Below are 16360 nucleotides of genomic sequence, written 5' to 3'. Positions count from 1 at the left end.
ATATTTCATTATAAGAAGATGTGCATATGCCATCATACGAAATAGACAAATCATTTGCAAGACAACTCTCTAATTTTCTAAATATCAACAATAAATTCTTCTACACATCACTTATATAATTGTATTTTGTTACAACAAAATGAGCATTCAATATATGAAATAAATGCATTTAGTTTGAAGACCTCAAACTTTCTATTACTAAAAGTAAGGGTATTCTTCTACAAGTTAATAACCTCATGTAGACACAACATAGTACCCATTATATATATGGGTCGTCTATATTTATAATATATGCATATTTTCATAAATATTCAAAGACTGAAAATTTATGTGCATACATTGCATTTGAAAAAGGAGCAAAATGAAAAGAATGAATAGTGAGCAAGATGAGAGAAATGTTGAAAGGAAAACTATCTTCTAAAATTGTCAAATGAGACTATTTTAGAGAGAAAAGAGCATTTGAATTGTTATCAATGAAAATAGAAAACGAAAAAAAAATGAGAATAATAAGAGGAATGACAAAAAATAAACATGAGAGAAACATGTAAAGAGGAAGAAGATGGAAGGGAGTAGATACCTGAGAAATCACACTAAAAATAACAAATTCTTTTTTAGTTTGTTAGGCCTAAAGTAAATAAGATAATAAAATAATTTGACGAATATTAATTTTACTGTTTTAAAATATAACAATCTTTTTAAAAATTGTTAGAGCTTAGCAATAAAAAAGAGTCGAAATTGCTTGCAATTCGGTAATTCAATAATAGAGGAGCTTTTTGCTGCAAATTGCTCCAATTCTTATACATCGTACCATTGCCATTGCAAGAGAAAACAGAAGCTTCCAAACAAGTAATACCTATTCTCTCAAAAAGGCACACAGTAATTGATACAAATTAAACGAAATGTACCAAATATCTATTGGAGGGCGTTACATATACTCGTAAAGAGAATTTGAAGGACCGTCAACTAAATCCAGGTGAAATGAATCTAAATAACTGAAATCTGGATAATTCACTAAAATCACAATGCACGAGGAACTGCTACAAGGAAAACAATGAGACCCACTGTTTCATGAAAAGTCAAATGCACACAATCTACAAGTTAGAGAAATTTTACGGTGAGTTCCTAGTACTATGCTGAAATACTTAGGCAGATGAGAAAAGGGATATCAAGATATTGTCAGTAGAACTACTTCAGGAGCAAAACAAACAACTAGCTAGTGATTTCACCCTCCAGACACAGAAATGTTGATTTCAGATGCTGAACTCCTTGAGTCCGGCACTGATTGCAGAGAAGGCCAACTTTCTCCTTTGAGGGATGAACTTGTGAAACTTAGTTTTGGTGGTGCTGAACTATTCTGCCCTTGCCCACTACCGTAAGTCCCATCCATCTCTGTACTATAATTTGGAATGGCAGCTGTTGGTGTTGGTGTTGGTGTTGGTGTTGGTGTTGGTGTTGGTGTTGGTGTTGGTGTAGAAATTGAACCAGTATCTAATTTTGGCTTCTTTGTCTTCTGCTCCAGCTGATAACTTGGTAAGAAACTTCCTACCACAACCTGATATTATAGTAGGTAAAAAATTTGATTATATTGAGCTGTGTTCCCAATGGTATAAACAACAGGAGAGAAAAAGATCATGCTAATAACTTTCTGCAAAAGTTCCCACTATAGATATAAACATAAGATCTGAAATCTGAGTAATCAGTTATAATAAACAATACTCCAAAGTATAACATGACTGGCAATGTACGTCTTTATCAAAAGATAAAATTTGTCCAACAAAACAAGTTCAAATAGAATTGCTAATGACTGGGAGAATTAATTTTTGCTGAAACTATGGAGCTGCTATGTGGGAAATTGATTATTGGAACGTGGAAAGAAACAATGGAAGTCCCCCCAGCATGTAAGAGATGACTGTTTGTAAACCACAAGATGTTAAACCATCACAGTAATTATTACCTGGACAGGACTTGCAGCCACCAAAAGCCCAGCGACTCCTCCACCTATAACACGACCATCTGCGCTAGCTAAAGAAACACTAATCCCTCCAGATCGACTTCTTGATCCTCCATTTTCAGATGGCATGAATGATCCAGATAAGGAAAGCAGCTCAAAGCGACCCTACAGAAAAAGGTAACTGAGAAACAGTATACTTTCTACATTTCTATTTTCCTTTTCAGAATTTGCAGTGTGATCATGAAACATGAAGTGGCATTAGATAAGTCCATATGGCAATAACCAAGATTGTAGTCCCAACCATTTGAATATATATTATTCTTGTACAAAATAATATTATGACAGGCAATGCAGGATTCAAATTCATGACATCTTAACATTCCAACTGAAATTATCATTTTCTCTATAATGAATATGTAGCATATTAGAAGAAAAAAAAGTTTCTGATGGTAGCCTCAAGCCCCTCTGCTGAGAATACTTTTCTTAAACAATAAAATTTCTCCTTAAATGTGGGATTAGAGGGTTAAAGACTTAAGTATGATACATGCACAGTTTGTTAGATTGCATTGACAAGGGCATATAAACATATCCTTACAGCTCAAGGCATTCTCAGAGAGCATAAAATTAGAACTTTGGTAGTTCTCTACGGTAAAAGTTCTGGGATTTTATTTCTCACTTAGCATGGATTTGTTGAGAATAACTGTGATTTAGCAGAACCCTCACATATAGAAATCAATTGCTCAGTGACGTCACTTCTATGATCCAAGGTTCCTAATTTCATGTTATGATTTGATCATGTGGATTGAATCAGTCGAGTCGAGTCTAATTAGTCTTAATTTGCTTACTGTCTTTAATCTTGAATTAAAGCAAATAATCCACATGTAAATCCGATCTGCTAGGACTCTACTTCTATAAATAGAAATAGTCATGCATTAATCATCATGGTGGAATGATTATTAAGTTGAGTTACTTTATTATCTTGCATTTACAGTTTATTCGTACTCGATAGATTGTCTTTATTTTTATAGGAATAGATCTTAACTATAGAGCCCTACTAAACTTTCAAAACCTAACCACCACCTTCCTCCACGAGCCATCCTATCTCATGGCCATCCACCACCACCACCCTTGGCAGTCCGCCACCTTTCGACGACCGCCACAACATTAAATATTTTCACTTCTATCACATTCTGACATTCATCTACTATTTTAATTTTATCTTTTTATCCTAACTTTGGAATCACGTGAAACTAGAGCAAAAAGATCCCTTACTCACCCATCGATTAATCCGAATCCAATTCTATGTCAAGACCGCTTTGGTCAAAATGGCCCAATAAACACATAAAGCCACCAACCTTCTTTCTCTCCAATGTAGTCTATCAAAGTAGACCCCTACAAAATCCTCCAATTTGACGAGCTCCCCCCTCTAACGAATTCGACGACCATGAGAAAGTCCTCTTTTGTTTTTATTTTCCATTTCTCCTCTCTCTCTCTCTCTCTCTCTCTCTCTCTCTCTCTCTCCTCTCTCTCCCCCCTCTCCCTTTGCCTCTTCTTCACTAGAGAGTGAAGATATTTTATTTGTGTGTGAGAGGAAGAGAGTGGCTGGGAGAAAGAAGATTTGGAGTGAATAAAAGAGGATTTTTATCTATGAGAGAGGAAGAGAGAGAAGGGGAGATACATCAAATTATAAAAAAACATTCTAGAATTTTAACATAATTAAAAATAGTTTGACATCAAAAAACCAATACATGGTCCGAAACAGACAATACTGCCAAATAAGGCCCAAATCTATCATTTTTTTATGACCATTCCTGATTCCGATCCCGATATTTGGAACCTTGCTTTGGTCTAGACCAAGGAATCAATTAAATAGAGTGCAAAAAATTATCAATGATCAGACATTCCTAATATCAAGTATACATAGGAGTTTCAAGGGGCTAAGGAGTCATCCAAAGCAGTATGCAAATCCAAGACTTGAATGAACATGCACATTTTCTAGCATTAAATATTTAGGAGAAGCTAAAACTGGTTGTAGAAACTAGAAATATTAATGCAATAAAGTAGCCAAAACTAGACAGGTCTATGCTAGTTCTTCTAACTACTCAAAATTCTGCACAAGATTGGATGTCAGATAAAAGGTCAAATTAGGAAACAACTAATAAATGTTATTGAAATCCAGGCAATTAGCTTTTGCATCATTGTAGGGGGTCTCCAAATGATATAAAAGTCTCCTACTATTCGTCCAAGTATTGTATTATCTCATTGGAGGAGCACATATATAAGAAGTGAGGGGGAAGTTGAAGTTACTATTCCTAGATCATACAATAGTACTGTTTAGGATTTTATAAACTTCTAGTTTAGTTCACCATATAAACCCCTATTCACTTCAGAATTATCTTTCTTTTATATTCTAGATCCGAAAGTACATATCAAATTTGTAAGGTTTTTATGTAATTGACAAATATGTTTTTAAATTTTTTAAATGTGTAACTATGACTAGAAATTTTGTATAAGCATATGTATAAGAACGGTAAAAATTGACCAAAAAAATCGAAGCAAAAAATGAAGAAAATTGAAGTGAAAAATAAGTTTTCTTGAAGGTGTTCACAAGGCTTTAGTAGGGCATTCAGAAGGTGTTCATTAAGAACATCTTTAAATACAAAGACCATATTTTTTTAGAGTTGCAGGCATGCAAAGTGATGTTCAAACACGGATCAAACAGGCTCAAAAGTTTAGATTTTAAGTCACTACGTTCAAACGCTAATTGACTGCGTTCAAACACCGTATGAATTTTCTCAAATCCGTAGAATCTATGGAGAATCTTTAAAACAATATTCTACTTTATCTCTAAATGATATTTAAAGAGTTTTAATCTAAATCTAGCTGGCGTCTATCATCTTTTTTATCATCTTTTAGAGGTTATTGGAAATCAATTCCTAATTTTAGACAAAACGTGTTGAATTGCTCTCAACTCAAAGCATCTATGTCAGATTTGAAAGAATTACGAGGATCACTAAGGTTTGAAAACTTATCATAAGAAGTGATGTATGTGGGATCTAGCGAACAAAGTTGTTCCTATTGAGTCATGGAATTTGATGGGTAATCTATAAGCTTCTTGTATCTACAATAGATTTTAGTGATTGTTTTCAAACTAAGTTTGTATTCATAATTTTTCCTGGTTTGGATTCTTTCCACGTAAAATTCCTTATGCTTGAGATTATTTTTTTACGATTTATTTTTTAAATTTATTTTATTACAACATATGGTAGATCCATCTCCTAATGAATTTATTATTTAAGATCTTTTCAATTAATATTAAAGCATACCTAAGATTCATGTTTTTGTCAATTGGTATCAAAGCAAGCTCTCTAATCCTAGAGAGAGATTCTTTAGGAGATGAATTTTTTGAAAGAAAGTCAATCTACATTAACCCTGCCCATAATAGATGGATACAAAGATCCATGTTCAAAATATATGATTAATGCTTTTCTAGAGTCTGTTGAGAACAACATTATTGATCCTAAGTTTACGAGGTCTCTTTATGAGAATTTTTAAAAAAAATTCCAAAAGTGGCTTAGGCAAAAACCTTAGAAGTAAATATCAAAGGGAAACAATTCAATATTATAAATGCCTAGATTATGGACATATCGCTCATAGATGCCCAAATCACAACAAAAATGGCAAAACTCTGTAAGTCTCTTGGAATAATACTAATAAATCTAAGGATGATAGTTTAGAACCCAATCAAAATAATTAACTTAGTTTTACGGCTTCCTTGTTATATTTTAATAGCTCTTATTAAATGTCAAATGCAGGAGAGAAAAGTGAAAACGACTCTAATGATGACAACATGATGGACATTCAACACCCATAATGCACTATACAAAGAATCTTACACGACCAAAAGGGCTAATCTAAAATTTATAGGAAAACTCAAAGTGACGCAAAAAGAAAAAGCCAAAGTAGCAAAGTAATAAGAGGACACATTGAAAAATATTTGAGTGTCTCAAAGAAGAAAATTTTAAGCTCCAAAAAAAATTGGATAATGCTCTTAACTTAAACTCTCTAATTTCTAGATGTTATCATTTTTAAATAAAATTAAATTTTTAGAGGTATATATGCATAAGCAAATTGTTCCTAAAAAATTTATTTGAAAAAATCAAGTGTCTTGATAATGAATTACATAATACTAAAATTGCAATTGGCAAACTCAATGTTTGGTCCAAAATTTAAAACAACTTCTTGGATCACAAAGGAAGGGAAAGAAGTAGGAAGCGCTAGGATTATGATGGTAAATAATCAAATATCTCTTCTCCGAAAATGCAATGAAATATATATTCTTCTTCTTTTGCTAATTCATCTTGTTAATATATAAGTACTTTTCATATTAATCAAAGGCAAATATTAATAAATATATTGAGAAGTAATGTGAATGTTAAGACATATAAAAATAAACCTACTTGTTTTCAGTATGGAGTTGTAGGACATATTACGCTACATTATAAATATTTGCAAAATCTCAAACATGCTTTTCTTTACGGGTTAAAATTTAAACAGATTTGAATTAGAAAAGAAGACATGTTGGTACCCCTTCGAAGTGAATTATCAAAGTGATCCTTTAATAAAATATTTTAGGTTGAGGTAGTTTGCATGTATATCTTTCTGTATACATCTCATCTCCTTTTTGAGTTTAAGATTTTATGTTTTCTTGCATTAGATGATTACTTGTGCATTTTAGAATTTTTATTAGTTTTAATTATTTTGAGTCTCATTTTCATTTTTGTTTTGGATTATAATTAGCTTTATTTAAAAAATGAGAAAATTAACAAAAATTAATACAGCTTATTGAATTAGAATAACTTTTATGACATGAAGTCATCCTATTATAGAGTTATTGTTTAGTAAATTATCTCCAAGTATCTTGTTTACTCTTCGATATTCTTTATCACTTTCTACGCATCTATTGTAGTTATTGTGATTTATTTTTTGTGTAAGAATTATCATATAGAGTATTATCTAGATATCTTACTCATTAAGTTGAATTTTTGGTTTAATTTCACTCTCCTAATATTTTTTCTTGTTAAGAGATCAATGAGAAGACTATTATTATGTGATTAGTGTGAAAATCATTTTAAAAGTGTCCAATTTGACACTGTGCACTCATATATTATTATAAGTTATTTATATTTTCAATATAATGCATTACAAGAAAAGAGCTATCTAATTGCGTGCAAAAACCATCATTACACCAAAATGATTAATTAACATAAAACATAAGGGGAGAAAAACAGATAAAGTAAAAAGTGAAAAATGTTTTTGAATTAAAAGGAGAGAATATGAACTAAGTTTGCTTTAACTTTACTTTAATGTCTTCTTTTGATGTTTGGTATCTTAGAATTGCCTCATGTTTTAGTGTTTTACTAGAGCAAATTATCAAAAACTACATTTGTATCTTCTCCTTCGACAATTTTATGTGATCAAACCACTTAATCTATAATATGCTGATGTAAAAAATAAAAGCGTGTGCATATAATTCCTTTTGATTTCATAATAAGTCTAATTTCTATCATAAGTCAATTTGAAATTCTTTAGCACATGAACCAAAAATACTTAACATGATATGTGAATTAAAAATGTTAAATCTTATTATTCATGAAAGATTTGTCATATTGAAAATTTAAACTTTTGCAGTACAAAAATTTTAAGATTTGAAAAGTTGTTAGGAATGGTTTTGGAATTTATGAGTTGAAAAATGATGTGGATTGAATTATAATTTTTAAGGGGTAACATGTCTTACAATGATTATAATTTTTGAACATATTTGTTTCAAAGAAGCTTAATAGTTGAAGATTGGACTTACACACCTCGAAGCATTCACATATCTCTCTCTATCTCAATCTTTAATCTAAAACTGAATAAAGAAATGACCAATTTTGAGGGAAAAAAAACCTCTCACATTAGTTTACCACTCATCCTCTTCTTTAGGAAAGCTATAGTGACTCTAAATGTAAATAAGCGCATTTCCTATCCTTGAAAAACTTAATGGGTTTTTTAACATAACTGTCAATGAATATTTAAAATATCATAATTGTTAGTACATTCTTGAGAATTTCATAATTGCCACTAAAGTCTTCTATGAATTGCCATTATAGTTAGTTTTTATGGAATATTCTGAGCAGATGTTTTTAAAGTTAACAAATACATGTAAAGACTAAGATATCTTTCTTTCTTGAAGTTTAGAGAATAAAATATTTATCACTAATTCTTTTCTTAAAAAAATAAGATTTTTGTTTCTTGTACTTGTACTATGATGTCAGGTAATATTAGATAGCTTGAAAACATTTTAAATAATTTATCAAGGGGAAAATGGTCTTATAATAATCAAAATTCAAAAATTGATTAGTTAGATTTAACAAATGGAATGGCATTTTTTTAAGAGTTCAATAATTTTAGTGACAATTATAATTTTGAAGAATATAGTAGCTATTATGATATTTTAAAAAAAATTCAGTAGTAATTATGTAAAAATCCCAACATTATTTTCTTGTGCAATGATATGGCCTTGAACAAGATAAACTTTAAGTAACTAATAGAAAATGAAACCCAGAAATAGATAATATTTAAATGGTATAGGGAACAAAATAAGGGATCTGATGTAAGCTGCTAAAAGGTGGTTCTCTCATAGAAAAGGTAGCCAAATTCTCTAAATATAGATAATCTAACAAGAGGCACTAATTTTGCCCCTTGGTATGCACAGTATCTAGCGGCACTTAAACCTTGGCTAAGAGTAAACAAATTAAACTTCTTTGTTACTCTGAGATACAAAGATGGATGAGCAAATGAAAGTATCTGCAATCCCAACGAGGGCGTTGCATGGAATTAATTGAGGACTGGCAAATAATTGTGGATTAAGTGGGCTGTTCTAAGAGACAGTTAGCCATCTCTTTTATGGATGCAGGTCTTCTAAGGCTGTGTGGCAGCAGGTGGAGGGACTCGTCAAAGTCAACTGTGTCCTCTGCGGCTGACTCGATGGAGACTAGATTTATTCCAATTGGGGAGCTAATAAGGAGCAGGACACTATAGCCAAAGCTACAATCACAATGACCATTTGAACCATTTGGAAGGCGAGGAATGAATGGATCTTTGAAGGCAGTAAAGTGAGCCCAAAAGTCTGGGGAATAAGGGCAGTACAGCTGGCTAGGGAGTATGGAGAGCAAGAAAATCTTCATCGACAGCCTAGCAAGTCAGCAAGAGACATAAAATGGTTGCTACCAACCAACGAGGTGGATCAAGATCAATGCAGACGGGGCCTTCACTGAGCTAGTACCAAGGGGGAGCTAGTGCAGTTATCAAAAATGTCAATGGGTAATTAATTATGGAAGCTGCCGAAGAAACGGAGTAACTATTTGTCTAATAATGTAGTATTACAAATTTACAATATGAAATTGGCATGCAATAAAACTGCACTAGGAAATTAGCCAGAGATTAATATTAAATAATAGTACAGGAATAGAGTTCGACCCTATCCTAAGAGAAGATAACACACTCTAGTGTAGGGAATCTTATCTAAAGTTCTCAATGTCTGACAAATTTTAGAGACTTTGGTGGTTTGTCATTGGCACAATTTATGAAGCAGTGAGGAACAAATTTGCCTCCACACAATTTACAAGCATTGTGTCGAGGTGGTAGCTTGGTAGGACATAACCCTAGCCATCACAGCAAAACACCTCTCTTCATTTGGCCTCTTCTCGGCCTCCACTGGGTTGTGGGCTTCTCCCCACCTCCTTCTCTTTTGTGCCTATTTCTAACCCTTAAAGCCTCCATCATCACAAGGCGGCACAATAATCATGCTAGTGCATGTCTCATGCTATGAAGATGCATACATGATGTGTTACATTGGCAGTAAAATCCCTGCTCCCAGTTTTCCTCTATAGCTTTCTAACAGGGTATATTTTGAGAATTGACTATTTAAACAAACTATTCATGCATATTCCTCTTAAAACAGTTTATCTTATGACTCTAATACCACTAATAGTCATAAAGTTGCAATCAGGTAAATTTAATATGCAAATAACAAACACGACCAGGTGATGATGAATGAAAGCATAGGTAGAAGTTTATCTAGGTCATAGACTTACTATTATCAGTTAATTCTGAGTAGTTATGTAATTTTTTGTACTGTATCAGTACTCTACCCAGAGATATAGGTACTATAGCAGTCACAATATTGTAGTGGTATTGGTCACGTGAAACAATAATCAACTGCTTAATTTATGTTGTGTCCTAGACAGTCCAAATTGGGATTTTCTTAGGTAAACTAAAGACCCAGTTAGGTTGGTACATAATAGGATCTCCCGGTCCCATCAACACCTTTAAGCTTAAATATTGACTCATGAAGAAAATATCGATCAACTTTTAGAAACTAAAATACGAGTCACGATATAAACTATTTAAAACATCATCAGTCAAGAGTTTGTAAAGGATAATTTGTTTGCAGACCTCATAAGTCAATGTACCACCAGAAGAATCAGGCTGACGAAGTGTAACATTTGATATTACACCATTAGCTGATAGAATACAAATAGTCCTAGGCCCTTGTTGAGAAAATGATATGATCTTCGTAGTTACATCCTGAAAACAGAAGCAAACAATTAGCAATTCTGAAAATATTTAGCATGATAGTTATTACCATTACTGTTGATTTATCAAAAGTAGTTACACAATAGTTGTTTCTTATTATGTTTGATAATTTATTAGTACTCACTATCCTAATAATATTATCAAAGTAGATTACACATGCAAATGTTACTTTTATTTTAAGGCTTCCCATCGAGATAAAATAGGTCCAATTATGAAAATAAGTAGCCACTTATGAATCACAGATACTTCATTTACTCCTCCGTTCCAGTATCTGATACGACAGGATACGACTCCGATAAGACTCTAATATTTTCTTAATCATCCAATCATTTTTTGCTAAAAGATAATAAAAAAATATTTACTTTAAATGTATATATGATTATCTAGTCCTTATGGTATTTTAAGACTTTCTTTATTTGACAATAAATTAAACATATAACTTAAAAATCATTTAAAGATCTAAATTAATTGTAGATAAATAGTTGAATTAGGTTTCAATGTTTCACTAACATTTTGAGTTTCATATCAGTTTCTATTAAAATATTATTCTAAAGTTTAGGCATATAGATACTAAATTTGTAACTTTTCTTCGTTTTATCCTATCATTTCTGGGATGATTATTTTTTTACCATATGTTATATTAATTGACAACAAAATTAAAAATATATTATTTATTTATTTATTGGTGTATCCATGCCATATCCATATCCTACTTTTAAGAAAATCCTTATATAAGCTGTGGGGGACACTAACTCCCAATGAGGTGTTTGGGTTGAGCTCCCCAAGTGCCATTGAGAAAGGAATTTTGATAGCCCTATTCCCCAACAACTAAGATAGGTTGACCTAATTATCTGGACAAATGACTGCCTGACCAGCCATAGTATATCTTTTACTTCAAACTTGAAAGACTATTGAACAGATGTATTTGTTCGCACCTGATAATTAAAAAAATCCTTGACTAACTCCAATATGTTCCACTATTTAGGAACAGATTCAAACTTCTAGCAATGGAAAATTACACTCATTTTAACATGGTGAGGACAAGAGAAACTGAAGGTAGGAGAGATAAAAATATGTACGACAGATACCAAAAGTAGTCAAATCCAAAGATTCCTGTCATTTAATAGTATTTTAAATGAAAGATGAAGGTTACGGCGAGCCACACCTCACCAGCAGCGACAGTGATAACATGGGGCGTAAAATTTGCACCAGCGGAGCATGCAACCATTTCACCTGCACAATGACAGCAAGTCAGCAACTATCTGAATTTTAGAAAGCTGAACAGATTTCCCATGTTCTAGCCTATGAAATAATCAAAAAGTAAAAGTAGTTGGTTGAAAAATGAAAAAGACCGAAGGCTCCACAGGATGGGTTTTAAGTAAAAGCAAACTCTTGAGGACATAATCGCTTGAGTGCCAAAAGTATAGCCAGGTACTATTTCTTTCTGAAAGAATAGTTAGCTACTATGGTGTTAGGAAAAAAAACCGAGGTTAGTACTTGGTTAATCGGATGATTATAAACCATATCATACAGAGGCCTCAACTTCTAAAAGTTAATTTTATCTGAAATTATCAGAGAATATAATATATGCCAAGATACACTAATGTCCATAAATCTAACCAGATATGGAGAGCCATTATTGACAGAAAAGATAACATCAAGACCATACTAACAAGCATCTCAATTTCGGAGCTAAATAAAACAACACCCTATTATGTAGAGCAACTACTCTAAAGATTAGTATCTTATTGCACTTACAAGTAATATCGTCAAGAATAATCTAAACCAGGAGGAGCTTATAATCATAGTTCGCAGTTTCAGTATCAATGACCACTACCAATACATATCAGTTGAAGTTGACACAACCACAATGAGAACTAGGAAGGTTTCCAGTTTCAGTTGGGTTTTGATGATATCATCTAATACTACAATGTCTCTGTTGGATTTTGTGTTAGAACTGATCCAAATCCTATCCACAAAATCAATTATATAGTGTGCGCCGCACCCTGCCAGGGAACTAGTGGTGCATTCTATCTATACCTTTCTTTAGTCGCAGACAGCGGAGAGGTGGAATGGGTGGACGAAACTTTGGAGGGTACCAATCGCTCCGAGAGTGCTATCCTTCTGTTGGAAGTTGGCTTGGCAGCAACTACCAACTAGAATATTCCTTCACAACCTTTGGCTAGGACAGGATGTGAACTGTGGACGGTGTGGTATCAACTGGGAAACTATTGACCACCACTTCTTCAGTTGTCGGTTTAGCCTGGGATGTTGGATGGAGCTAGGGCATTGGTTGGGGTTGCCACAGCTACAGGTGGATGTGGACCGGCTTATGGCTAGCTAGCAGTTGAGGCTACAATGAACCGAAAATTCAAAGCCTATATTGCAGCTACCCTTTCACAAATTTGGAAACAACACAATGCGAGGGTGTTTGGTAGCGAGGTGATTTACCATCCAAGGACGGTGATCCACAAAACTATTCGAATGAGTAAAGAATATGCTAAAGAACCCAAAAACTATCGCTACTGCTAAGAAGGAAGTTAAATGGGAAGCCTCTGAAGAAGGTTGGTTAAAGCTAAATACAATGGCAGCTATGCAAGAGACTCTTATCAAGGGGAACTGATCATCCATAATGACCACGATAGGGGTGTAAACAATCCGAGCTTGAGCGAGTTGGACGCAGCTTGGTTTAGCTCGATTACATAATTTTCTAGCTCAAGATGGAAAGATATGGCTCAACTCGGCTTATCTTCAACTTGATAAGGCTCGAGCTCGGCTCGATAGCTCGATAGCTCGATAGTCTCATTCGGGCTTAATGGGCTAACGATTGATATTGATAAAGAAAATATTTTGAAAGCCAAATAATTAAAAAAATATAAATCTTATGGGGTAAAATTAGCTCATACAAACACTAATTAACATAAAATTTATAATAATTCATATGAAATATATAATATAATATAATATAAATATACTATTAGTTTGCTACAATATCGAGCTTAATCGAGCCAAGCTCGAACGAGCCGGTGTTGGCTCAGCTCGACTCAATTATACTTTCGAGCCCAAACTTTCCACTCGGCTCAGCTCACTTAGAGCTTGAGCCGAGCCCACGAGCCTCACTTGCTCACGAGTTTTTTAAAAGCCCTAGACCAAGGTGGCCTAGGGCTGATGGCGTGGGAACCTTGCTCTAGTATCTCTGTCTTGTTTGCGACATACGCTTGGGGCTATGCACTGCTAGCAAAGACTGCATACTGATACTAGAAACAGATTCCTTAGAGGCGGCACAACTTCTTCATAAGGAATATGTTAGCCCATGGATGCAATCTACTTAGAAGGTTTAAGACCTTCAAAATTGTTCATGTGCTTAGAGAGGCTAATAGGGTTGCTGACTAGGCAGCAAAACTGTGCTAGAGAGTCCTCTTCGTTTGTACTCTTGGGGCCGGATGATCCCTTTCCCCTAGATCTCTATACTCAAATTTTATCCGATTATTTTAGCCAGGTAACTGGATAAAATAAGTTTAGCTAAATACAGCTTATCATTTCAATATATATATATATATATATATATATATAATATGTGTGTGTGTGTGAACATCAAAATCTGATCTATCGTAAGTAATCCAACAAATCAAAGCTAGATCCAATGAGCATGAAGCTTCAGAGAGGTTTTCCAAAACAAGGTGATTTTTTTCTGTTCTTTTCTCTCCTCCCCATTTTCCTTCTTTGACCCTACACCAATTCTGATCAATACCACCGATCAAATTGGTTTCTTATTTCTCTAACATTTTTATTACTCTTTTTATGATTTTACCTGTATTTTATATATTTTCAAAAATATATATATATTTAGTTAAAAAAATAGTCTGGTACTAAAATAGCCCATGCAGCGGCTCATATGACAGATGCAGCTGATATAATTGATGTGGCCAATATGTATCTGTTTTTCAAGCAGCTGACACTGATTCCATTACCAATATCGAGTAGTTAGTTATTCGGAACCTTGGTTGAAATAACTACCATCCTACAGGACCAACTTCAGGATAATCGACAAAACTTGCTCTCAGTAACTGCAACTTGGCAGATCTGGAGAGATCGGTCCCACAGGGACTGATATCGAATCATTACTAGAAACCCATTTGAACTCACAGATGGAAGAGAACAGAGACAGAGAAAGAGACAGCGAAGACAGTCCACAGAGGACCATTTGGCTGACCATTGAATTACCACAACAGCTGAAAAATTCCAAGAAACCCAACCAAATGAGCTGCAGAAAAAAATCGACTGACCAAAAAAAAATAAGCAAAAATAAATCAAATTTTTAACTAAATCAAAAAAAAAAATGCACGTATTTAGCACCAAAATCACATCTTTCATCAAATAAGTTAGTCAAACAATAATGGTAGCTCGTCAGAATAACAAGAAGAAAAAAATCTAAAATTTCAAACCCGAAAAATCTCAAAAGATCCAAAAATAATAACTCAGAAAATAAATGAAATATTTTCCCACAATACCTGCAGACTCCAACGCGAATCCAAACTGCTGCTTTCGCACGAAACCACCCGGCCGCCCTCTACTCCGCTTCATAGCCGCACCCACCGCTGCCGCCGGCGTGTATTCCCCGGCCACCAGCGACGCCGAGATCGGCATCGGGTTCAGCGGCCGCACCAAGCTCCCATCCGGCGCGTACTTCCTCGGCCTCCCCCTCTTCTTCTTCATCGATGTCACGGCCAAGCCCACCGACGCCGTCGTCCCTGCCACCACCGCCGATGCCACAGGTTGAGCCGCCGATTCCGGAGGTGGAGACGCCAGATCCAGAGGTGGCGCTGCCGCATCCGGAGGTGGCGCTGCCGCAACTGGAGGTGGCGCCGCTGCAGCCGGAGTGGAAATCGCAAGACCGAAGGAAGCTGCCGCCGTCATCCCGTCCCCTTGGCTAGGGATTTCCAACCTCACGGACTCCACCGCCGCCTTCGCCGCTACCCCAGCATTGTTCTCTCCTTCCCTTCCCTCCATTCATAGATAGACCCTACAAAACCTTAGAGAACACCAAGAGGATACTACGAATCAGGACCGTCCGATTCGCCCTTCTAGGGTTTCCTCAAGCTCTTGCCATTAGAGACTACAGACGAGCTAAGCTCCATTCTCCGACCGAATGGTACAAAAAAAAAAAGTATAATTAAAAAAAAAACCTTTTCGTAATTTTCACAGCCGGTCGGAAAACCGGCCTTTGCCCGGAAACCGTCGCCGATTTCGCTGCGTACAGTTTCAGAAGGATTGAGATGGGAGAAGGCGAAAGAGGAACGAGCAAAAAAAAAAAGAGAAATAAATGGGAAAATATGAAAGTGTTATTTCGAAATTCAAAATTAGAAACAAAAGGAAACAATATAATAAGATGTTAATTATGAGATAATGGAATATTTTAATAAAACGAGCTACGAAATTCGAAATATTCGGTTTTGAATGAAGAATTTTATTTTGCCGTTTGATTAAAAAAGTGTTGGTTTAATGGGAGAAATGGGTAGAAACGGAAACCCAAAGTATGACTTTCTTAATTTTTTATAATTCCTCGAATATTTTTCTATTTACATTTCTTGTGATTAAAGCTGCATAGTAACCGACGAGACCGGCCATTTGCCTACCACCGACCTACCCCCTGTCCTTTTTGCCACACAAAAGTACTTTAAAAAGCATAGTCATTTGAAGGCCCTTGTTTTAATGATTAATTTCGATAATGCCACTGCTTGCGGTACACCTCTCTTACCTAGTAACCTG

General features: G+C 34.6%; 1 protein-coding gene across 2 annotated transcripts; it reads right to left on the bottom strand.

Moving 5' to 3' along the window:
• Nucleotides 1-836: 836 nt before the first annotated feature.
• On the bottom strand, nucleotides 837-16116 carry LOC140789732 (AT-hook motif nuclear-localized protein 7-like). 2 transcript variants are annotated; one of them, XM_073139538.1, is made up of 6 exons: nucleotides 15778-16116; nucleotides 15103-15675; nucleotides 11757-11824; nucleotides 10451-10582; nucleotides 1955-2116; nucleotides 837-1552 (listed from the first exon to the last, which is right to left on the bottom strand). In XM_073139538.1, the coding sequence occupies exons 2-6, from the start codon at nucleotides 15599-15601 to the stop codon at nucleotides 1223-1225; spliced, it is 1191 nt and encodes a 396-aa protein (XP_072995639.1). In that variant the 5' UTR covers nucleotides 15602-15675; nucleotides 15778-16116; the 3' UTR covers nucleotides 837-1222. The 2 variants fall into 2 exon arrangements, with proteins under 2 accessions (XP_072995639.1, XP_072995638.1); XM_073139537.1 differs by having other exon boundaries at nucleotides 15103-15623; nucleotides 15778-16065.
• Between the last annotated feature and the right edge of the window lie 244 nt (nucleotides 16117-16360).

The sequence above is a fragment of the Typha latifolia genome, chromosome 5, assembly GCF_019914945.1.
Source record: "Typha latifolia isolate L0001 chromosome 5, TyphaL0001v2, whole genome shotgun sequence".
Classification (NCBI taxonomy): Eukaryota; Viridiplantae; Streptophyta; class Magnoliopsida; order Poales; family Typhaceae; genus Typha; species Typha latifolia.
Note: the sequence above shows the minus strand (reverse complement) of the source record. Positions and strands in the feature narration are given on the sequence as shown.